Genomic DNA, 23,675 nt, shown 5'->3' on the forward strand with positions numbered 1-23,675 from the left:
GCTGCTCCATGCGGTGGTCGCAGCTGACTTATGGGGACCCCCTTAGGGTTTTCAAGCCTGGCACATTGTTGTCCTGTATTTCCTTGGAGGTCTCCTGTCCAAATACTAGCCAGCTTAGCTTCTGAGATCTGACAAAATCGGGCTAGGCTGGGTTATCTAGGTTAGGGGCTACGACATACCAATGAATTCTTCCTTATGTCTGCATTCCTGGCCACATCCTAACTAACATCCACAACTTTCTATGACTTGTCAGGAAAAGGGTTCCCACGTTCTCCTGTTATTACATTCATCTTCCAAACACTGGGGAATACGGTATGGCGAGCATCAGCAACGGGCGTCTTTGGCCAGAGGGTAAGAAACAGGAAATGTTTGAGCCACGTCTGGCATTCTAAGGAACCTAGATGACTCACATTACTTTACCCCTTATCCTCAGTCATTCTTCATATTGGTTAACTTTTGTATTTCTTGAATTTTGAACTGCCCATTTACAATCCTCTGGAATGGCACATTAAAAAAAAAACTTTCTGCATGTTGAAATAAGTATTATTATTGTTGTTATTAATAATAATAATAATTGTATTTCTATCCTGCCACTCCCGTGGGGGCTCGTGGGGGCTAACAATAATAATAAAACTCCAATAAAATCCCATAAAACAATTTAAAACAATTTAAAACAATCTAAAACCCAGCCAATCAACCATACAGTCGAAAATATAGACCATGCAGTACTAGTTAAACTGATGTGCAAATCAAAATCACTCACAGATGTTCCAATAACCAGGTCATGAGGGTTTAAAGCAGTGGTTCTCAACCTGGGGGTCGGGACCCCTTTGGGGGTCAAGTGACCTTCTCACAGGGGTTGCGGCATGGCGAGCAGCTGGGGGGGGGTGCCGCCATTGTTACTACTTCTCCTGCAGGCGCCAGCCAATTTATAACCAATTTATATGCAATCATGAACGATGGATCTTCACGCCATTGGTCAGTTTCAGTTTAATTTCTGGGAAAGGACACTGGCATATTTTTATGGTTGGGGGTCCCCACAACATGAGGAACTGTTTTAAAGGGTTGCGGCATTAGGAAGGTTGAGAACCACTGGTTTAAAGAATTAGCAAAACAAAAAGTCCCCCAAGAGTGTCAAAATCATGCCTGATGTTCACCATTTCAGATAATCTGCTTTGTCCTTTGCTTGTAGTGCGTAACTCGACATCCTGGTTAGTATCACTGTCTGGCGAGATACCCCCCCCCCCTTCCCATCCCAGGAATGTTTTGTCTTTGATGCTGCTTGGGGTGTGTGAAAGGCCATGCTTCTAACCCCACTGCCTAGGTCACTATTGGCTATCAACAATTCCTTTCCATGCCCAAATGGCTGGTTAAGAAGGGGGCACTTGCCTGAGACCCTTAGTCTTGGCAAGAACCCCCTGATGAGCTAATCGTCTCTCTTCGATAAACTACTTTCTTTCCCTAAATGAAGTCTGGTTCTTGGGAGTTGACTGGAGATTCTCACAGACAGAAGCATTAAAGTAAGTAAGCAAGCCATTGAGCATTCAGGGAATAGGGGGAAAGAACACCTCTCCTTTGGAAGGCCTGAATGTTGTTTGGTGCAATTTAATACCCAGGTGCTTCTGACACAAAGCAAGAGACACTGGATGCCTTCCAGAAACACTGCCTAGGACAAATTGCTGGGGCTCATTGATGGGATCACATCTCCAAAGCAGACACGAAAATGTGCCAGATCAGCGGAACAGCGGAGGAGCTTGGCCACGTGGTTCAGAGCCGGATTCCCTCAGAGGCTAGGATAAGGTAAGGACAGAGAGACGAGAAGCAGAAAGAGCAGTAAATGAGGCAGAGAGAGCTCTGAGAGGATGGTGACTGGTCCACGTCACTCAGCAGGCCTCATGTTCCAGTTGGTGCGTTGTTATTGTTATGCTGTTATATTGATTTTGATAGTGTTCTATGTAAACGTTCCAAAAATGTTTTATGTAAACCGCCCAGGGCCGTATGGAAGGGCGGTATAAAAATATAAATAAATAATAAAATGAAAAATGTGTCTCAAAGCAGCTTACAATTGCCTTCCTCTCTCGACAACAGGCACCCTGTGTGGGAGATGAGACGGAGAGAGCTCTGAGAGAAGGGCCTGAGGTCACCCAGCAGGCCTCACGTGGCTCAAAGCAGCTAACAATGCCTTCCCTTCCGCACCCCACAACAGGCACCCTGTGTGAGAGGTGAGGCTGAGAGAGCTGGCTGCATGGGGAAGAGGGATGGGGAATTGAACCCAGCCCTCCAAATTAGAAAATGCTGCTTTTAACCAGTAAGCCACAAGCTGGCTCTCACTCAGCCCCCCCAAACTGGCCCTGGATTGGAAGAAGGCAATTTTCGATCCGCAAATCCACAGAGCTACACTAGCCCTCTAAGCAAGCCCCCAAGAAGAGCTCTGCGCTACATAAACACTCAACAGTATTACAGTTCAAGCGTTTGGTGATAAGGCCTTCTGAGACCTCACATTGCATTTGTGCAATGTGGGGCCTTTCTAGTAATCATGTGGTTTCTCCGTTCCCGCTTTGCTAGCTGGCTCTTCAGGTGGGCTGAGGTTTCTTATTGATTCAGGTCAGGCCAGCCGTGTAGCCCAATCTCATCCTCGTGTGACTTGCACATTTTATTTTTGGTGTGCTGACATTTAGGAGCAAGTGCCTGCACACCCTCTGCCAGGCCGCCATGCTCGCCGGCTCCAAAATATACAACGGCGGTTGAAGGGGCGCAACCCAACACCGCTCCGAAAAGCCTTGCGGCGCATGTGACTGCCCCCACGGAGAATCCTGAACATAGGGAGCGTCTGCTCGGGAAAACTTGCTTTCTCTGAAGGGTGGGGAATTCCTTTGGGTTTCCACTGGCCTTTTAGGACTCGTGTCCAGAGACAAAGACAGATTCTCTTCCTGTGAAACTGGGTCACTCAGCTGTCCAACATCTGAAGGACAAGGCCTTGCATTGGCCTCCGTAGATTACCTTTTGCTCTTGAGTGTTTTATGCAAAGATGCAAAGAAACCTCAAGCTTAACCGTATAGGCTAGCCAAATGGAAGCCTCCCTTATCACTTCTCACCTGCCGATCAGCACCAGCTCTTGGAAGCCAAGAAGAGACACCTCAAGAGGGCAGGTATAGTATTGTTCGTTCACCTCAGTAGGGAGACACACAACTTGTTCTTCCTTTTCCTTCATTCTTCCTTTCTTTCCTTCACAGCCAGCATGCTGTAGTGGTTAAGAGTGGCGGCCTCAAATCTGGAGAACCGGGTTTGATTCCCCACTCCTTCACAAGCAGCCAACTGGGTGACCTTGGGCTAGTCACAGCTCTCTTAGAGCTGTTCTTGTAAAGCAGTTCTCTTAGAGCTCTCTCACTGCCACCTACCTCACAATGTGTCTGTTGTGGCAAAAGGAACAGTGTTTGTAAGCCACTTTGGGACTCCTTCCTTGAACTTTAGACAAGATGCTGAGAACAATGGTGGGAAGGACAAGATGAGCTCTCCCCAATGGGTTTTTGAAGAGCGATATTTCATGGCACCTGACTTTTATCAGCCCTTTGTAAAGGCAAAAGACAGGTCTACTTTTCACAACTCAAGAGGGAAGGGTTCTACCACACACACAACTCAAGAGGGTATTACCAAGTGGGAAGGGCTATACCACCCACAGTGGATCACACTATTGGTCTAACATATGCCATATTTATACTTCTGTTATCCTTTTCTCTTTCTTCCCTCCTTCCCTGTTTCCTCCAGTGTTAACATTTAGTTCTTTGGGGTGGCAGCAGCGGAGTGCAGGCAGGTCTCTCTGGTGCTTATGCATTCACAGGTGCTTAAGAAGCAGCAATAGCAAGCATACTTTTCCAAACAACAAAAAATGTTCCTTTCTTGAACAACTAGGGTTGCCAGGTCCCTCCTGAGCACTGGCAGGGGAGCGCAGCCAGATCCAGATTGGGAAACTCTTGGGAGATTTGGGGATGGAGCCTGGGGATGACAGGGACTTCTGTGGGGTACAATGCCATAGAATTCACCCTCTCAAACATTCATCCCCCCTCCCCCAGCAGAATGGATATCTGTAGTCTGTAGATGGGCGGTAATTTTGGGGGGTCCCCAGGCTCCTCCTGGAGGCTGGCATTCCTTTGAACCACTCAAAGACTGGCATAGCATAGACAGGAGTTAAGATTACAGTGGGCATACAGATACAAATCTCTTTTTTTATTTATTTATCAATGCACTGACATCCCGGACAGTAGAAAATGAAGAAAAGGAACAATCACCCAATATGGTACAGGGGACTTCAGAGGCCTAAAATGTTGCTTCTACAACTAGTTGTTTAATCTGCAATTGCCATGGGCAAATTTTTGAAGGCCATTTTGGCGATGGCCTGGTCAGCCCACTGCGTTCCTGTATTTATTATGTTTCTCTCTTTATGAAGAGCCTCTTGTGGCGCAGAGTGGTAAGGCAGCAGACATACAGTCTGAAGCTCTGCCCATGAGGCTGGGAGTTCGATCCCAGCAGCCGGCTCAAGGTAGACTCAGCCTTCCATCCTTCCGAGGTCGGTAAAATGAGGACCCAGCTTGCTGGGGGGTAAAAGGTAATGACTGGGGAAGGCACTGGCAAACCACCCCGTATTGAGTCTGCCATGAAAACGCTAGAGGGCGTCACCCCAAGGGTCAGTCATGACCCGGTGTTTGCACAGGGGATACCTTTACCTTTATCTTTATGAAGACCAAATCGATGACTCTCTTTTTGTACCTAAAACGTTACAGCAGCACCAAAGGGAAGCAGCCCAAGGCTACTGTTCCCTTTTAAAATCTTAATTATTTGTTACATTTTTACACTGTTCTCCCTTGTGGCTCACAGCAGTTCACAGGGAACGTGAGTGCAATATGCCAGATACAGCACTTAACGCATAAAAACCCAGTAACTCCATCAGCAACACATTTTTAATATTCACTACTTCAGCCATTTAAACCTCTTAACATTTGGGCCATAACCCAGCAGATTGGTTAGATCGGTGTATCTGTTAAGAGGGGATTCTGGAGGGCCCAGTAGGTGTTGTGGGCTCACTGGCCCCAACCAAAAGCTTGGGTGAAGAGCTCTGTTCTGCAGGCCCTGTGGAACTCTGCTAGCTGATCTTTTTTCGTGTCTGATTAATTATTCCCTGCTTCCTCTGGCTCGTTCTGTCCCATTTACAAGCACTTGGCCAGCTTGGCGTAGTGGTTAGGAGCGCCGACTTCTAATCTGGCGAGCCGGGTTTGATTCCACGCTCCTCCACGTGCAGCCAACTGGGGGACCTTGGGCTAGTCACAGCACTGATAAAGCTGTTCTGACCGAGCAGGAATATCAGGGCTCTCTCAGCTTCACCTCCCACCCAGGGTGCCTGTTGTGGGGAGAGGAAAGGGAAGGCCACTTTGAGCCCCCTCCTATTCTGTTCCTCTCTCACGTTTAAAAGTCACAGGGGTATTAACCGTGACAAACAAAACACTTAAAAAACATGAGGGCAAAGTAGAAAGCACAGAACTCCAGATGCCTTCCACTCTTCCCTGATGAAAATCCTGCATTTATTCATGAGCGTCAAGGAAGAAATGGAAAACCCCCCACAAAAAGGAAGGTCATTAATTAGCCTCAAAACAATGGAACGAAAGAGAAATAGCAGGGAGATGCAGATCCCTTGCTCAAGAGAGCTAAATAGACACCTAGCTGTTTTTTAGCCATGGGAAAGATTTTCTTTTCCTATGGGGAATACAGAACTGTATTCTCATCTGAGCAGTGCAGAGAAGGCTGTCGTATGGAATCAGCTATCAGTTCTGTTGGCCCCGCAGTCATCTCTGTAACCACAACAGGCACCGATTCAGACAAATGTATTTATTTATTTTATTTATTTAAATCCACAGCTCAGGGATAAACAGCAAGAACTGTGGTCTCTGCAAAAATAAATACGCGACAGCAGAGAAACAAGGCCCCCACACCAAAACCCTTTATAGGGAATGCTTTGCTCTCTCGTTTGGGTTATTAGGCTGGGCGCTCTCATTTGGACAGGCAAGTGTTGACAAGATGAAGAAGAAGAGTTGGTATTATACCCCGCTTTTCACTACGCAGAGTCTCAAAGCAGCTTACAATTGCCTTCCCTTCCTCTCCTCACAACAGACAACCTGTGCGATAGGTGGGGCTGAGAAAGCGCTGACAGGACTGCTGTGTGAAAACAGCACCATTAGGACTGTGACTAGCCCAAGGTCATCCAGCTCACTGCACGCAGAGGAGCAGGGAATCAAAGTCGGCTCGTCAGATCAGAAGCCACCGCTCTTAACCACCACACCAAGCTCCTTGGAACAGATATAACTGGAGGGAAAACCCAGGACAAACCCCGAGGACTGCTGAGGGACAAGACAGCAAAGGAACGTAGGAAGGGAAAAGCAAAGGAGGCATGGGCAGCAGGGGCTGGCTTGTTGGATCAAAGGGCTTTCTAGCCCGTTTTCTATCTGCAGCAATGGCCAGTCAGATGTCCCTGGGAAGTCACAAGGAGGATACGATAGCCATGGAGGTACCTCCTGCTTAGAAAGGACAAGACTGCCAAGAGAGGAACTTTTATAAAAAAGACTAAAAGTGTGGACATTCCTGCCACGTGGCATTTCTGCCAATTAAAACATGCCCAGGCTCATCTTGAGATAGCCTTCCTGTCAGCTCACCCGATGCCCCAGAAGTATCTAAGCACCAAAGTTAATGGTTCTCCGACTGGGACTGTAACAGCTCTGACAGGTTTTGCTTTCTTCAGGCCAGCAAGGTAGACTAGCAAAAACCCAAACCCAAAGCCACAAAACACCCAGAAGAGGAACCAATCTACTTACCCTGGGCATCTCCCCCAGACGTCAACACGGCAATGGCCTTGCCGACCCCCATCGTGTCCGCGTGTTCATGTTTTACTGGGTTCTGCATCATTCTTCGAGCTGGAAAGTCAGCGACAAACAAGGTTTTCAAGGGGCTGATGAAGCAAGAGCCCTGCCTCTCTCTCTCTCTCTCCGATGCCTCCTCGTCCCCCTCCCCAGCAAGGCAGCCCTGGCAGTGAGACCTGCCGTGTTTCTTGTAGCCCTCTTGGGTTGTCCTTCCGAAAGGACACTCCGCCTACCGCCAATAAACGGTAAGTGAAAATGTCAGACTGTAAGTGATCTCTGTTGCAGTGTCAGCCACACCTAATCCTAAAGGGCACCCGGCCAGCTACCACGGGCACCAAAGAAAAGCGGGCAGCTTTTAAATCAGTAGAAAAACAAGGAACCTTTCCAAGGCAATATTCTTGTAATTATATATTCAATACCAACACAATTTCTTTTATATACATGACGAAGAATCAACTATAACGGTTTCTACATAATTTCCATTTTCATTGACTTCTTCAGTTTTTGAGTCCTCCGATATCAGTTTGCTGTAACAATAGTGGAAAAATCCTACAGCCTTTCCTTATATTACTGTTTTAATATCAATAGGCCATTGGCACAAAGGGACTGGGGAATGTCAGGGTTTTTGTATTGGTAGTGAACATAGATAGTATTGCAAGGATATTGCCTTGGAAAGGTTCCTTGTTCTGTTAATATTCTATTGTGAACCTTCCTTTTTTTCGTGTAGTTTTAAAATCAGTACCTGTAGAGTCGTTCAGTCATTATTAAGTGGATTTGTTTTTGATATAGGCCTTAATCCCCAATTAGGGCTTGTGCCGGCTCAAGCATTCCAAGGTCTTAGTATAGGGTGACCAGGTCCCTCCAGGCAACCAATAGGAGATAGAACAACCATTCTCAAGTTTATTTATCCTTGAGAGACCCTTGAACATTCTTCAGGTTTTGAGAAACCCCAGAAGTGGCACGATTGCCCAGAATATGGTTGGGAAGCTGAGCTGTGGACACACCCACTTGGGGCCCCTCCCCTTCCCACCCTTCTCCAGGCCCATCACTGGCCATTTTGGAAGGAGTGCTTAACAAATTTATTCTGTATGATGATGACAATCAAGGATAGTTTTGCCACAAAAATGAATGCATTAAATTATATTAAGGTGACCAGATTGTCCTACTTGTGGAAGGACATCTGGGGGCACCTGGCAAATTGTACTTATGTTGAAATTATATATTACAATATTATTTTTGCGTTCTATGAAAATTTTTGTTGCTCCATATAGACCAAATTTTTAATCAAGAACCCCCCCCCCCCCACCCCGGTCAATAGTGTCCCGCTTTACAAATGTTAAAATCTGGTCACCTTAAATGATACTAAATCAGAATATTGGTCCACCAAGGGGCAGTCCTGGCTACTCTGACCGACAATAGCTCTCCAGGGTCTCAGACTAAGGTCTTTCACATCACCTATTACCTGGGCCTTTTAACTGGAGTTGCCAAAGATTGAACCCGGGACCTTCGACATGCAAAGCAGACGCTCTTCCACTAAAGCACAGCCCTTCCCCAGATTATGAAATGCCAGAGAAATTTTAAAAATATGATCATTAAAGCTTTCAACAGATGCAATTAACTTGCAATGAACCACTGTTTAAGTGGATCAATTACTCATGAATAAATAAATATTAATAACAAAACAGCAAGGATTTAACTGAGGGAAACCACCACAAGCCAGCCGGTTTGGGAGTGAACAAATTTAATCATTCAAATTCAAGGAGGGTGATTTTTGAGCTGCTGGTGGAAATGTTCAAGTACCAAGTTTTTTTCTTTTAAACCAGTTCAACTATATAGACTTGTTCTTCATTCCTTGTTATATTAAAATGCATCTGGGGGTCCAAAACTTGCTTCCAAAAAGAGGTATGCATCCCATCTCAGCTTCACACGTTAAAATTGATGCTCATTGATTAAAATGGACTCTAAGTCAATTAATCACCTTATATACTAGAATATAAGCCAAGTTTTTCAGCACATTTTTACAGTGAAAAGACCCCTTGGCTTATACTCGAGTATATACGGTACCTGATCCCAGGTTGGCCAATAAAGGCTGACTGCAGCAGAGTCAGAGGCCTAACAATTTTTTTTTAATTTTGAGTCCAGTGGCACTTTTAAGACCCAACTAAAATTAATTCAAGAAATACGTTTTTAAATGTACTCTTCTTGAAAGACACTGAAATTATCAGCCCATCTCTTCCTAATGAGCTATGAGAAGCAAATACCTCAAAGTTCAAATATCTTGCTTTTGAAAACGAGAACAACACAATTCTGATCACAATGACTTCAGTCTAAGGCCACTGATTACTGCAAACTAGGGATGCCAGGCTCCAGGTGGGATCTGGAGATCTCCCAGAATTACAGCTCCTCTCCAGACTGCACAGACCAAAACCCATGGAGAAAATGGCTGCTTTGGAGGGTGGTTTTAAAAGTTTTAAATAAATAAAATTATCATAATGTGCAAAGATTTGCCTAATATATGGGCATTTTAAGCTTTCTATGCAATACTTCCCTCTGGGAGGGATGGACGGAGGAAAGGGAGGAAGGATGGGGAGAAGGGAGGAAAGCATTTGTGGGATAACTGCTTTGGCAGGTTGGATGCAGTCCACAGAGCTTGCAGCCCCCTTGCTATCTTCAGACAAGTCCTAATTCTGTCCATCTGCCCCATCCATTACCTAGCATGAAAAAGTGTGCCTCCCATATCTCTTCAGGAGTGTCAGGTAAACAAATGTCAAATTCGTGGATTTTTCCCAGCATGGTGGCATCTGGCGCCTTTTCCTTCTTCCTCCGAGGACCCTGGTCATGGAATGTTCATTCTGGCATTGCTAGGAAACGGAGGCATCTCATTCTCAGCTCCCACCTCACAACCACCAGAGGACCGGTGGTTCTCCATTGTTGACCGTCTTGCAGACCGTCGGGCCAGAAGCTCGTACTGTGATTGTTTCACCCGAACATGCCAGGTAGGTAAACGTGGTTTTCAGAAAGACAACCCAAGCTCAGCGCATAGCCCCAGACCAACAGTAAATTCATCTGCCATTTCCTATTTCCCATTCTTTTTGCAAAGGCAGATTCTTGGTGTCTTAACTAGATAGGTTCAAATGAGTCGCCGTGTTGGTCTGAAGTAGCACAATAAAACCAGAGTCCAGTAGCACCTTTAAGACCAACAAAGATTTATTCAAGGCGTGAGCTTTCGAGTGCAGACGAAGGGTGCTTGCACTCGAAAGCTCACGCCTTGAATAAATCTTTGTTGATCTTAAAGGTGCTACTGGACTCTAACTAGATACTCTGAGCTCCAGTGGTGGATTCACAATGTTCATGTTCAGTGCCCCAAGCTTTCCACTCACAGGGCTGTTGCTAAGAAAGGGTGAAAGCAGCGTCCACTAAAACATCAGTGCCTACAGAAGAACTGGGATAGAATCCTAACACTGCAGCTATAAGCAGAGCTAGACCTTTCCAAGTTTATTGAACTCAATAGGCTCAGAAGGCCATAACTCTGCTTAGGGATGTACCGGAGTCCTCTGTCTCTATGCAGGCTTCCTCTTGATCCGGTTTTTAACTTCAATGCCTCTGGCAACTGAATATTCCTAGCATCAGCCTTACCCCTCCTTCCCCAGGATCCACACAGAGTACACTTAAATCTATCCTTTCTGCTGATGAAGCACAGAAATACTTTCTATTCAGAACAGAACACAACTGAGTCGGGAAATCAAACATGCCTGTTATTTTTGTAACGTACATTGATCGTTATCAACTATATACCTTTGACCTTGAAGCTTGCACAGTTACAGAGAGGGGCTATTTACCTACCTTTGCTGCTACCGAGAAGATGCCTCCGTTTACATCCTAAAATCTGAAGCTTGATTTATAAACAGATCACACACTCATGTGATGATCAGACTCTCAAGAGTCATATTCTAGCAGCCAAGTATTTGTGGCACGGAGCAGATAAAAAGCTTCTGGGAGATCGTTTCTGCATCCTGCTGTGGGTAGCCCTTACATAACAGGGCCCGGATTTGGAAAAATCGGTGAATACCAGACGACACCGTTAGTGGCACATTCAGAAACCTGAGGAGCAGCTAAAGAAGCACTGCTGCCCTCTTCTGGGTGCAACACAAAACCAAGCTCTTAGATCGTGCTTGATCTATTTGAGGTTTTATTCCAAAGGATGCGTATCATGTGTTATCGGCCACTTTAACCCTATATGCCATCCTATATGCCAGGGGTAGTCAACCTGTGGTCCTCCAGATGTTCGTGGTCTACAATTCCCACGAGCCCCTGCCAGCAAACGCTGGCAGGGGCTCATGGGAATTGTAGTCCACGAACATCTGGAGGACCACAGGTTGACTACCCCCTGTTATGCCATATAGGTGATGCTGTAACATTCAGAAGAAACACAACTGCACTGGGACTCTCTAACGTACCAGTCCCCAACCTTTCTCAGGTCAGGGACCGCCTCTGGAGTGAGGGAAGAGCCGACGGCCCGAGTGCTGCGAAAACGCGCATGCGCAATTGCCGCGCATGCACGTTTTCGCCACTAGGGGGCGCTAACGCGCATGCGCGGCAACAGCGCGCATGCGCGTTTGCGTCACCGCCATGCCGGCAGCTGCGCCTGCTTCTTCCCTTCCTTCTTGCTGCCGGCGGGGGAAGGCAGGCGTGGCTGGCGGCAGCCCGGTACCGTGGCCTTTGCTGCCCGCCACCGGGCCGCCGACCAGGGGTTGATGACCCCTGCTCTAACGCAGCTTGAGCAGCAGCTAACAGGATTTGGGATTCCCTTGAGAGTAGCCATTGCCCTGAAACCACAGGCCCATCCCACCAAACTTGGAAGGCTACCGAGGCTGGGGGGGTGTTATCTGGGCTTCCAGGAGTTGTATTTGGGGAGCAGATGAAGAAAGAATATATCTCCTTGAGCATCAGAACGCAGTCTCTTTCCAATTTTAGTTGAGACAGAGAAACCCTGTGCACCATGGATGGAAGGTTTCAGAACTATAGATCTGGGTCAGGGATTCCCAACCAGGGTTCTGGGGGACTGTGGGGTTACAGTAGAGCTACCCAGGGGTTGCACAACCTTCCCCAGAAGTTCAGATGGCCGCTGACATCACTAGACGTCACTGCAGCCCCCTTCCCCCTGTTGCTCTGCAGGTCTATTTCTCCACAGTGGAAATGGTAAATGATAAAATCGATCAATCAACTCCCACATCTGACTTCTGCACCCACTTCTCTGAAGGGGCATATCACCATTTCTGGAGTTCCTTGGAGCCTGAAAAATATTTCCGGGGTCCCTCCATGGTAAAAAGGCTGAACAAGGCTGAGTGGATGTCAATGTTTTCAGTTTAGCTTTCACACCAACGTGCATAATTTTGTTAAATTAGGGAGACAAACCAAAATCAATAACCCCATGTCATTTTGACCCTGTCGTCCAGTTCTACTTTGTGTTAAAGAAAAAGGACGCAACTGTAAGGAAAGGTGTTCCAGCTTTAATGGCGTGGCTGTTCCCACTGTCAGTCCTTCTCGAGGTGATCTGTAACAGGTATTCCTTCGCCTGACCATCTGCAGCAGGGGTAGTCAACCTGTGGTCCTCCAGATGTTCATGGACTACAATTCCCATGAGAAAACGCTGGCAGGGGCTCTTGGGAATTGTAGTCCATGGACATCTGGAGGACCACAGGTTGACTACCCCTGATCTGCAGGACATAAAATTCCTCTGCAGATGATCACACATCCCTGAGGACACATCCCTGAGAGTCAACACCACTGAACTCCCTTAAGCAGTATTCTGAGTAGGCATGTTTAGGAAGGAACTGCATGAAAAATAATTTCTGTAAACCCAAAGACAGTTAGTTGTCCTTCCCCTCCCCATATTTTTCAAGGTGACACAGGTCACTAGCCTAGGCATTTGTGACGGACGGATTTAGTGTGGAATACTGACTTTCTAGCCAGGAGCCTCTTCAAGCAGGCAAATTTCCTCCTTAACGCTTTAATCTTATCAACTCCAACCCAGGAGTGAAAGGGAGCCGGGCCGTAAATCAGTCTGCTTTGTAGCTCATCTCGCTAAACCAGAGATTACCAATCAGAAGTCCTCAGAACCCTGGCGCCCGCAAAAACTCCAGAGAGGTCCATGGCCTTTCCTATCCTACTGTAATGGACTCGGTCATAAGCTAGGAAACTGGCCAATTCCATGTTCCCTTTCCCGAGGGTGAGTTTTCTTGTGGTTTCTACATCGGGGAGGGGGTAGAGCCTACATGCCTACTCCAGTCTTAAACCACCTCCTGTCTCTTCCCCCCCCCCAGTCCTTCTCAAACCTGCCTGTTAACGTGGGTGATGGTGCCACTTCCAGTGACATGGCATTTCCGGGAGGCATGGCCTGGCATGTCCAGCTGACATCATTTTCGAGGCTCCTCAAAACCTGAAAAATTATTTCAGGGGCTCCACCATGGTCAAAAGGATGAAAAAGGCTGCTATAAGCCATTGACAGGGTCAATGTGCCGTTTGGCAGCAGGCCATCTCTGCCAAGTGAACCAGCTGTGATAGCTCATGCCAAATGCGATCTGGCACGGTTGACCAATCACACAATGTTCCCATGGCAAACGGAGCAAAGTTTGCTCAGAGGCATGCTCAACCCATTTTCTAGCACGCCTGTGTAACTAACTCAAGGTTGCGCAGAAAACTTAGAATGGTCACTTTCTTATAGGGGAGGGGGGCTGGGCTCAGTGGTAGAACATTTGCTGGGCATGCTAAAAGCTCCAAATTCAATTCCCGGTATCTCCAGTCAAAAGATCTGGCAGCGTGTGACATGAAAGCCTGAGAGCTTGGAAATCCACTGCGAGACTTTCATGAACCAGGACTCCGATTCAGTATAGGGCAGTTTCATGCATCCATGTGGGAAAGAATCGAGTGAATTCTATGCAGTGCAGCTGCAGAACCCACTTTACGTCTAGGAGTGTAACGGCAACCCCAGTAACAGCAACCCTAAGAGCCTCTTGTGGCGCAGAGTGGTAAGGCAGCTGACATGCTGTCTGAAAGCTCTGACCATGAGGCTGGGAGTTCGATCCAAGCAGCCGGCTCAAGGTCAACTCAGCCTTCCATTCTTCCAAGGTCGGTAAAATGAGTACCCAGCTTGCTGCTGGGGGGTAAACGGTAATGACTGGGGAAGGCACTGGCAAACCACCCCGTATTGAGTCTGCCATGAAAACGCCAGAGGGCGTCACCCCAAGGGTCAGACATGACCCAGTGCTTGCACAGGGGATACCTTTACCTTTACCCTTACCCTTGATCCGGAAACTACAGCTGGTGCAGAACGCTGCGGCCAGGCTTCCCACTAATGCACCGTGGAGTTCTCACATCCGGTCTATACTCCAACAACTTGGCTGGCTCCCAGTTGAATTCCGGATTAAGCTTAAAGTTTTGGTAATCACTATCAAGGCCAAAGGTGGTCTGGGCCCAGTGTACATGAGAGACCTGCCTCCCTGCCTATACCCCCAAAAGAGCTTTATGCTCTGCCACCTCCAACTGGCTGCGGATCCCTGTCCCCAGAGAAGCACATCGGACCTCAACAAGGGCCAGAGCCTTCTCAGTCCTGGCCCCCACCTGGTGGAAAGAGCTCACCTGAAGAGATCAGGGCCCTGTCCGGTTTCTCATCATTTCGCAGGGCCTGCAAAAGGGAGCTCCTCCACCAGGCATTTGTTTGAGGCAGACTAGCCCCAAAACACTCACTGGCCCCCCAAACACCCCCCTCCCATGACCAAATAATCTGAACAACCCAAAGCTGTGTCAGTGATCCTTTTAAATATCGTTCTGGTTGACACGCTGATTGTTATTAGTTACATTTGTTATACATTGTTATTTAAATATTTGTTATATTTGTTGCAATGATCTATGTAATTATTATAGGTTATTATATATGATGTTATATGTAAACCGCCCAGAGCCGTATGGAAGGGCGGTATAAAAATCTAAAACCACCAAACAATCAAACAAATAAATCATAGAATCATAGAGTTGGGAGGGGCCACACAGGCCGTTTAGTCCAAGCCCTGCTCAACGCAGGATCAGCCCAAAGCATCCTAAAGCGAAGTCACCACTGTGTATCTCCTATCCTTCCAACTGATAAGTACACCAACGTGCAACCTCTGTGTAGACAGCAGGCTTTGGAGAGTACTCCAGAAATGGAACAGGCTGCCTAAGGAGGCGGTGAGCTCCCCTTCACTAGCCGTCTTCACGCAGTGGCTGGACAGATGCTTCAGGCTGATCCTGCCTGTATGCCCCTTCCAGCTCTATGGTTCTAACAGGCTGTCACTCAGTGAGAGAACAGGTGCTTCACCCAGACTGGCATTTACATTCAGCTGGGAGGTGCCATGCCAGCAGTTAATAAGAAAAATCACAGCATTTCACACAGCTTCCGAAATCTCTGGCTCATGAAAACACACGCTGTGGCCCAGTAATCAAGTCTTTACAATGCCTCAAGGTGCCGCTATTTTGGCTGCAGCAGCCGTAACACAGCTAAAGCTCTGGGAATTGTCAGAAAGGACAGCAGCAGACGAGAACAACCAGCGGGCCAACTCGGTCGCTACTTAAATTCTGTGAGATGATTTGTCAGGCGAGAAGAAGAAGAGGAAGAAGAGTCGATTCTTATACTTTATAAGGAGGCTCAAAGCAGATTACAGTCGCCTTCCCTTTCCCCACAACACACCCTGGGAGGGAGGTGAGGCAGAGAGAGCCCTGATATTACTGCTTGGTCAGAGCAGTTTTCTCAATGCCATGGTGAGCCCAAGGTCACCCAGCTGGCTGCATGTGGGGGAGTGCAGAATCAAACCCGGCATGCCAGATTAGAAGTCCACACTCCTAACCACTACACCAAAATGTGGTGCAAAGAAGGCAGATTGTGAGTGGGTGGGCAGAAGGGATTGTGTCCAAGTCTGGCTCTTGTGGTCCTTTCTGGCATGCCCAGGGAAATGCCAATCACCACTTTGGAGTCAAAAGGCCAATATCCTCCACACCAGACTGCCCAGAGAGCTTTTCTTTTTTGGGGGGGGCATCATCTGGACATGGAATTGGGGTCACTGTGGGTGGGCAAGTAGCTGTGAATTTCCTTCATTATGCAGTGGGTTGGAGTAGATAACCCTGGAGATCCCTCCCAACAGATTCTGTGTTTCTAAGGACCTGTCAAGTGCAATCCTGAGTAGAGTTACACCCTTCAAAGGTCACTGAACTCAATGGGGTTTACAAGGCTGTTAATTGTGCTTAGGATGACATTCCGTCCTCAGCTACTACATTCAAGTGGAACAGCTACTGCAGAAACACTGTTTTCACAGCTTCCTAATAAGCCCCCAGTAACGGCAACCCTTGAAGGAGAATTATGGGGGTATGGCCAGTTTGGTGTAGTGGTTAAGAATGGAGGTTTCTCATCTGGCAAGCCGGGTTTCATTCCGCGCTCCCCCACATATAGCCAGCTGGGTGACCCAGGGCTTGCTACAGCACTTATAGAGCTGTTCTGACTGAGCAGTGATATCAGGGCTCTCTCAGCCTCACCTCCCTCACAGGGGTGTCTGTTGTGGGGAGAGGAAAGGGAAGGTGACTGTAAGCCGCTTTGAGACTCTTTCTGGTAGAGAAAAGCGGCATATAAGAACCAACTCTTCTTCTTCGGGAATCATCTGCTTACCCTGATGTGCCAAGTGAAGGGTACCATACTGACTCCTTTAAGTCCCACTCTGAAATGTGGGAAGAATCAAGAGATTCTTCCAGGAAACATTGGTAATTGTATCATTCTAGGAAGCAAGAGGTGGCTTCTTTTGCAGTCTCAGTTTAGAGACCAAGCAACGAATCCAAATCAAATTTATATCTTCCTGTCCTTGTCAAAATAAGAGCTAGCCTCTTTGCTCATTTTCCTCGAGAAATGCCCAAATCTAGCCTCAAGTCCCTGCTTTTCCTAGTTTGCGGAATAAGATATTTTCTTCAGTCCATTTACAAGAATCCGTGCCCAAAGTAAAATAATACAAATGATAAGGAACAAGGAGGCAGAACACTTGACCCACTTTAAGATGTCCAAACCCCCCACAGAACTTGCCCCTGAGTATTTTCACAGCCCATACCATGTTTCCTCCAAAGCTGCAAGCTGCCTTCTCAAATATTAGTTAAAACTGAGATTTTTGCCATACAATAGAGCGCCTGCCATTCTATTAAAGTGACTATTTGTATAGACTTCTTCCTGCAACCAGTCCAGGAGATATCAAAAGATTTCTCTCTCAATGCAGCCCTATGAAATGGGTTAGGCAGAGTCACAGGTAAGTGGCTCCCAAGCTGCCCAGTGAACACCTGGAATCTGAATAGCATTCAGTGCTACCTATCCTAAACAGAGTTAAACCCTTCTATGGGCTCAGAAGGGTGTAACTCCACTCAAGCTGGCACTGGCTGATTCTTCCAGCCAAAGGGCAAGATCCTATTCATCTTGTTTGACTAACCAAGCATAATTCAAGCCAACGGGCCTTCACTAACCTGGCTGCTCTTCTTTTTCCTCAGAGGAGGAGTAGAAGGTAAAGAAGAAGACGACCGCCACAAAGGTAAGGGACACCGAAATGAAAAGGCTGGATCCTACTACAGAGAAATCCAGGGGGGCCCACATGACCGGGGGCATGCATGCTTCCCTGTATGGTATTTATAGACGTGTGTCAGGCTTCCACCACAGCTGTTTTGGCCGTGATGCTCCCTGATTGGGGGATATAAAAGACATGGCCTTTGAAAATGTCCTAGTCATGCTGCACTGAATGTTAATTTTAAAAAGATACATACAGGTCTGTTGTCACCCTTAGAAGGTGGGGGTTGCTAACCTCCAGGTGGGACCTGGAAATTTCAACTAATCAGAAAGCAGTCCCCCAGGAGAAAATGGAGAGTTTGGAGGGTGAGCTCTATGGCTTTATACCCCAATGAGGTCCCTTCCCTCCCCAAACAACATCCTTACCAGGTCCTGTCCTCGATCTCCAGGAATTTCCCCAACTTGGAGCTGTCAACCCTACATCAGGAAGATTTCCTTCACATCATCAGGGCAGCACACAGTACATAAATGACCCCTCCCCGAACAAAAGGCAACAGAATGGGGAAAAAGAACATATGGATTATTTCAAGCAGGTGAAAGCATAGGTTAGCTTTGAGCCTCAACCTGCCACCATATCCCTCCAATGGGATATCCTGTAATACAGGGGTAGTCAACCTGTGGTCCTCCAGATGTCCATGGACTACAATTCTCATGAGCCCCTGCCAGTGTTTGCTGGCCGGGGCTCATGGGAATTGTAGTCCATGAACATCCAAAGGACCACAGGTTGACTACCCCTGCTGTAATATATGTATATTATAATAATTATTATTTTATTTTTATAGCCCACCCTTCCCGGTTGGCTAAGGGTGGGTAGCAACAGGTAAGATGAAAGGTAACAACATATCATACCTTAGCCACAAAATTAATCCTGTGTTTGAAGAATATTAATGTTGGTGGGGGAAAGAGGTTAAGAGCCAGCTTGGCGTACTGGTTAAGGACTGACAATCCAGTTTGGAGAACCAGGTTTGATTCCCCACTCCTCCTTGACATGCAGCCAGCTGGGTGACCTTGGGCCAGTCACAGTTCTCTCAGAGCTCTCTCAGCCTCACCAACCTCACAGGGTGCCTGTTGTGGGGAGAGTGGAGGTGACTGTAAGCTGTTTTGAAATTCCGTTGGGTGGTAAAAAGCGGGGAACAAAAACCCAGCTCTTCTCTCTTTTCCACCTGAATGGCATGCATCACTCAACAGTGGAATCGGCTACCTAAGGAGGTGGTGGTGACCTCCCACTCACTGGCAGTCTTTAAGCAGCAGCTGGACAGATACTTATCCAGGATGCTTTAGGCTGAAACTGCATCGAGCCAAGGGTTGGACTAGATGGCCTGTCTGGCCCCTTCCCATTCTATGATTCCAACACCGAATCATCACATCCGATGGACGCAGTATCACAACATATTCTTCAGTTCTCCCAACCCATTTTATACAGCATCCCATCATAATCACAGGAAGACACTGCAGGGAGGATTTTCTGCCCACGGCCCCAAAAGAGTTCATACTTATTATCCTAAGCCGACAGATGCACAATTCGCTTATCATCCTTGTTTTGGAAATACACTGCCATCGTTCCCCCTTCTCCATTCACAACTTGGCACGACCCAATCCCAAAATGCATAAAACGACACCCCTTGCCCCAGCCTCTCAGACACAGACCTGGAGAAAGGCCGTCCTGTCTCTTTAACAGAAAGCAAGCCGAGGGTGGAAATGGGCAGTGGAAGCCTTTCACAGCCTGGACCCAGACAATACCTCGCTAAGCCTCTATTTAAAGGGGGCAGGACGTCTTTTCCCCCGCTAGCCAATAGGCTAGCTCAGATGGCGTTTTTGAACAGCAATTCCTACAAGGAATTACGTATGGAGGAGTGAACAGGCCGGGAAAGGCAGAAATCTCCTCCCTCCCCAGGAATTTCTAAGGGCTTCAGCCAGAAAATCCCTTTCCCATTAGACCAGTCTGCACGTGCCCGGCGGAGATAGGAAAATAGGCGACACCACTTCAAACTGGGGGGGGGGGCGCTGGAGAAATCACGCGTTTAAGGCTACTCCCGTGTAAGAAATCGCTGCAAATTAAAAGGAACCTACCATAAAGGAATGTTCATTTGCACGTTTCGCTACTGTTGCTTTTTTAGGGAATTACTAACCTGGCAGAGTTTGGAACCACGCAATCGCTCCCCCGCCATATGAAGTAGTACAGTCCATTCATTCGCCCAGGCTCAGCCTTCTGCCCTTTCAATCCGCGGCATTTCTTTATTGAATTTCTTTATTGCATCCAGTAAAGGCTCAGGCATGCTAGATCAGGCTTCCTAACCGCAAACTGCCCTCCGCAGTCCAGTCCTCGTGGGGTATTTTCATTCTCCCTCCGGTTGTCAATCCAGCTCCCCTCGGTTAATTTGCAGCATCATGTTTTTTTTTTTAACTATAGGCTGGATATGCCGCCCGCAGCCCCACACATTTTTCTTGAGGGTGGTCTGGTTTGCGACTTGCGTCACTCCCATGGGAGTAGAGGGCCAAGCAACTTAATGATAAGACCCATTGACTGGGCGAGCTCATGGAAGGGCAGGGGTTATTAACGACTGCGTGGAACACCGGGGTAGCGATGCAGCATGCTTCTGAAGGCAATACACGAGGAGGAGACAAACCACAAGGGATGCTTCGTGCATGCTCCGCTTGCAACCCACCAGACAGAACACGGGCGGATCATCCATCTTCGCTCTTACCCAGCCAGCCACTTACATCAAGCCACAAAAGCAAACAATGTATGCACGGCTGGCTCCGCTCCCCAAACCACAATAAACCCCGCTCCACACGTTATCCGAAACACGGGTTCGTAAAAACCACCCCGATTTTAAAAGGAACCTCGGGTTAAATCGACAGGCTGGAGCAATTTACCAGCGGCGCATGCGCATCACCCACCTTTCCTCCCGGCGGCGCAGCGCGCGCGCTCAGGATCCTTCCTCCACGCCCCCCTCTTGCTCTCCGCTTTCGGCCGCCGCCTCTCTTTCGCCGGGAGGAACAGGCGCCCCAACGCGCATGCGCCCGCGGGCCCGGAACGGAGAGGCGCGAGCGGCGTTCGGCAGGCGCTTCCGCTTCCGCCTCGCTTGACGTTCCCGCCTCTTCGAATCCGGTCAGAAAAGAAAGAAAGAACAGAGTCTTGTGAGGGAGAATCTTTCCGCCTCGCTTCCTTCGACCGCCGCGCTGGTTCTCGTTTCAGGTGAGGAGAAGGGGGGAAAGGGAGGAGTGGGGCACAGTAACCATGGCAACCGCCCCCGGCCGGGCGTCCCTTGCTTGCCTCCAGGTAGCGAGCACCGAGGCCGGCTCCTCAGCTGCCCCTGGCGCTTTCTCGGCTTTCGTTTCTCTTTCTCTTTGCAACAGCCCTTCTCTTCCTCCTCTCTTTTGCTCTCCCTTTCGGAGCCCGGTTCGAATCCCGCCTCTGGGTTGATTCAGTAGCAATTCCAGGGTGCTTTGAACGCTGGCGCCCAGCCTCGTGCTGTCACCAGAAACGCGGGGATTCTGAATGTGAGCAGAGCCCAGACCGGGAAGGCGCGGTTTCAGGCTTGCTAGCAGAGGCGATTTATCCTGGTAGCACATGTAGCCTTTCATAGAATTATAGAATCATAGAGTTGGAAGGGACCTCCTGGGTCATCTAGTCCAACCCCCTGCACTATGCAGGACACTCCCAACCCTATCGCTCATCCATTGTCACCTGCCACCCCCCCCATGAACATTTGCTAGGGGAACTGTGGCTTTCAGGTGATGTACCGTTAGCGGGGCTTCACACTGTGATCGGTAGAGGGTGGTCTTCATATTCATGCAGCTTGTGGGCCTCAAGAACGAAAAAAGAAGTTGTAAGTTGTTTCCAAAGTTGTAACTATGCCTGGGAAGGGTGCCCTGCAGTTACAGCCCAAGGAACAGTGCCAGTTGTGCTAAGGCTCTGAGAATCCTTAAACGGAGGCTGCTTGCCATCCAGGATCTCGATATGCCCCCCCCCCCCCAATAAAAAGCCCAGAATGGTAAACTGTGCTGCTACCAAGGGGCAAAGCATAATGAAAATTAATTATATTAACATTTATAATCTAAGAACACTTAGGGTATGTTTCTGTAAACAGTTCTCACTTCTGGTCTCTTTTTTATGGATTTATTCTGATTATTACTGTGCAACCCCTTTTCTTTGTAATATTCCGACAGACTCTCCAAGCAGTGGAGTCAGAATCTTTCTGTGGGGAGGTTGGCAGACTTGATTGATAGGGCGAGGTTGTCTTCTTTTAGCCTGAGAGCTTTCATTCTGCCTCATCCCAGACACCTGTCAGGTGTCATCTTCTGCCCTCCCAACCTGGCGTGATGAAGCTGCACCTGTTGACTTTTGTCTCTAGATCTGATCCTAAGGAAGCTTGGTAGACACTACTGTAAATTTGTAATCTGGCTATGTTTTTATGTTACAGCTATTTTCATGTGAGACTGAAGGCAATGAGGGCTGCTCATCGATAAAATTAGATGAGATATGCTGCCTTGGAGGGTGATGGATTCTTCTTTGTTGCAAGTTTGTAGGCGGAGATTGGATGAGCACCTGTCAGCAGTTTATGATTTTTTAAGTCACCAAGGGGGGGAGGGTTTGGACTTGATGGCCCTTTGTATTCTCTCCCACCTCTGTGCTCTGAAGGCTCAGAAGGGCTTACAGCACTAAGCAAAAAAAATTACCATAAACTCCGGGTAATAGTGATCAACCTTAGAGATCAACAAGAATTTTTGTTGATAAGCTTTCAAGAGTCTAAACCTCCTTTGAAACTCACTGTAAAAACCAGCCACTGTTAAAAGGCCTGATACATATTAGCTTATTAGATTCTGTTTTCTATTCTTGCAGCCTCTCTGCCTAGAATATGGAAATAATAGTACTTAACCTACTTTGCAAGGCTGTTGTGAAAGTAGTTGAGTCCGATGGAGGGAGCTTTGACTCTTAAAGGCTCCTACCCTGAAAATCTTGTTAGTTTCCAAGGTCCTACTGAACTTGAGTCTGTTCTGCTGTAGACCCACATGACTGCCCTCTGAAACTGAGCTATGTAAGTGTCTTTAACTAAAAGGTGCAGGTATTAACTATTTTAAATGAAATTCTGAGAATTGCGTGCTGCTGTGCAGTCAAAGCAATTTATAAGTGCCAAGTGAGGCTATAGTTACAACATAAGAGGGGGTAAATCACTTGGCAGTCTCCCTCTAGCACTCTATCGGTCCTTGATCATGTCTGTTCCTTCCTCCCCCCCCCATCTTCCTTTTATAGCTCCCACTAAAGCTGTTTTCAGTGTGGTTTTTGTACTTGCAAACCAAATCCTTGAAACTGTCAATTTTTTGTTTGTGTGTTCTTATGTTTGTGTCCAGAAGCCACTTTTGCCTTACTTTTAAGGATATATTATAGGTCAATTTAGTGCTGTGGGATTGTAGAGGATAATGAGGACGACCACTTAACCCCACCCAAATATATGTGAAGCTGTGTTATGCTACAAGGACTCAGGCTCTTGATCTGTCATGCTTAGTCTTAAATGCAATGAGTGGTAGTGAATGTCTGGGTCTCAGGTCTCTCGCATCACTGACTGTCTCGTTTAAATGAAGATGCTGGGGGTTCAATTTGGGATGTTCTGCAGGTGTTCGCCATTGAGTTTGAATGCATGTCTAAATGTTTCATTTGTCTGTTCATCTCTTTATTTAATGTACTACAAGGAAAGGAGAAAAAGTCACAGGGAGATAACCATTTCAATAGTATCTTATTCATCACAGAATCATTAAGTTGGAAGGAACCTCCAAGGCCATCTAGTCCAACCCCCGGCACTATGCAGGACACTCACAACCCTATCGCTCATCCACTGTAACCTGCCAAACCCTTGAGTCTTCACAGAATCAGACTCTCAGTCAGAAGGCTATTCAGCCTCTGTTTAAAAATTTCCAAAGACGGAGAACCCACCACCTCCCGAGGAAGCCTGTTCCACTGAGAAACCGCTCTAACCGTCAGGAACTTCTTCTTCCAACCCCCTTCAGATTGCAGGAAATCCATAACTACCTGCCCATTTGTTCAAAAAATAAAGATGGAGTAAACCAACAAATAGCTCTAATCCAGCATAACACAAGAGTTTTTATTGCAAGAAACGGTCTGTATTTGTTGGGCTCTTTTCATCATGAGG

General features: G+C 47.4%; 2 protein-coding genes across 12 annotated transcripts in view; one reads left to right on the top strand and one right to left on the bottom strand.

Moving 5' to 3' along the window:
• Nucleotides 1-20,553, bottom strand: part of PFKM (phosphofructokinase, muscle) — a 48,811-nt gene extending 28,258 nt beyond the window's left edge. Inside the window, exons 1-2 of one of the 8 annotated variants that reach the window (XM_077329132.1) lie at nt 20,425-20,553; nt 6,858-6,956 (exon numbers count right to left, since the gene is read on the bottom strand). In XM_077329132.1, coding sequence (XP_077185247.1) covers nt 6,858-6,948 — 91 coding nt within the window. In that variant the 5' untranslated portion in view covers nt 6,949-6,956; nt 20,425-20,553. Of the gene's footprint in view, nt 1-6,857; nt 6,957-9,613; nt 9,768-10,745; nt 10,971-17,426; nt 17,572-18,372; nt 18,579-19,170; nt 19,301-19,652; nt 19,676-20,424 lie in introns of those variants that run through there. The other 7 variants (XM_077329131.1, XM_077329134.1, XM_077329135.1 and 4 more) reach the window with 7 other exon arrangements.
• SENP1 (SUMO specific peptidase 1) overlaps nt 9,845-23,675 on the top strand; it is a 52,975-nt gene continuing 39,144 nt past the window's right edge. For 3 of the 4 annotated variants that reach the window (XR_013229628.1, XM_077329137.1, XM_077329139.1), the window contains exon 1: nt 20,583-20,722. The gene's annotated coding sequence lies outside the window, so the exon portion shown is untranslated. Of the gene's footprint in view, nt 9,899-17,450; nt 17,492-20,582; nt 20,723-23,675 lie in introns of those variants that run through there. The other variant, XM_077329138.1, reaches the window with a different exon arrangement.

Source organism: Paroedura picta, chromosome 3 (genome assembly GCF_049243985.1).
Source record: "Paroedura picta isolate Pp20150507F chromosome 3, Ppicta_v3.0, whole genome shotgun sequence".
NCBI classification, from domain to species: domain Eukaryota; kingdom Metazoa; phylum Chordata; class Lepidosauria; order Squamata; family Gekkonidae; genus Paroedura; species Paroedura picta.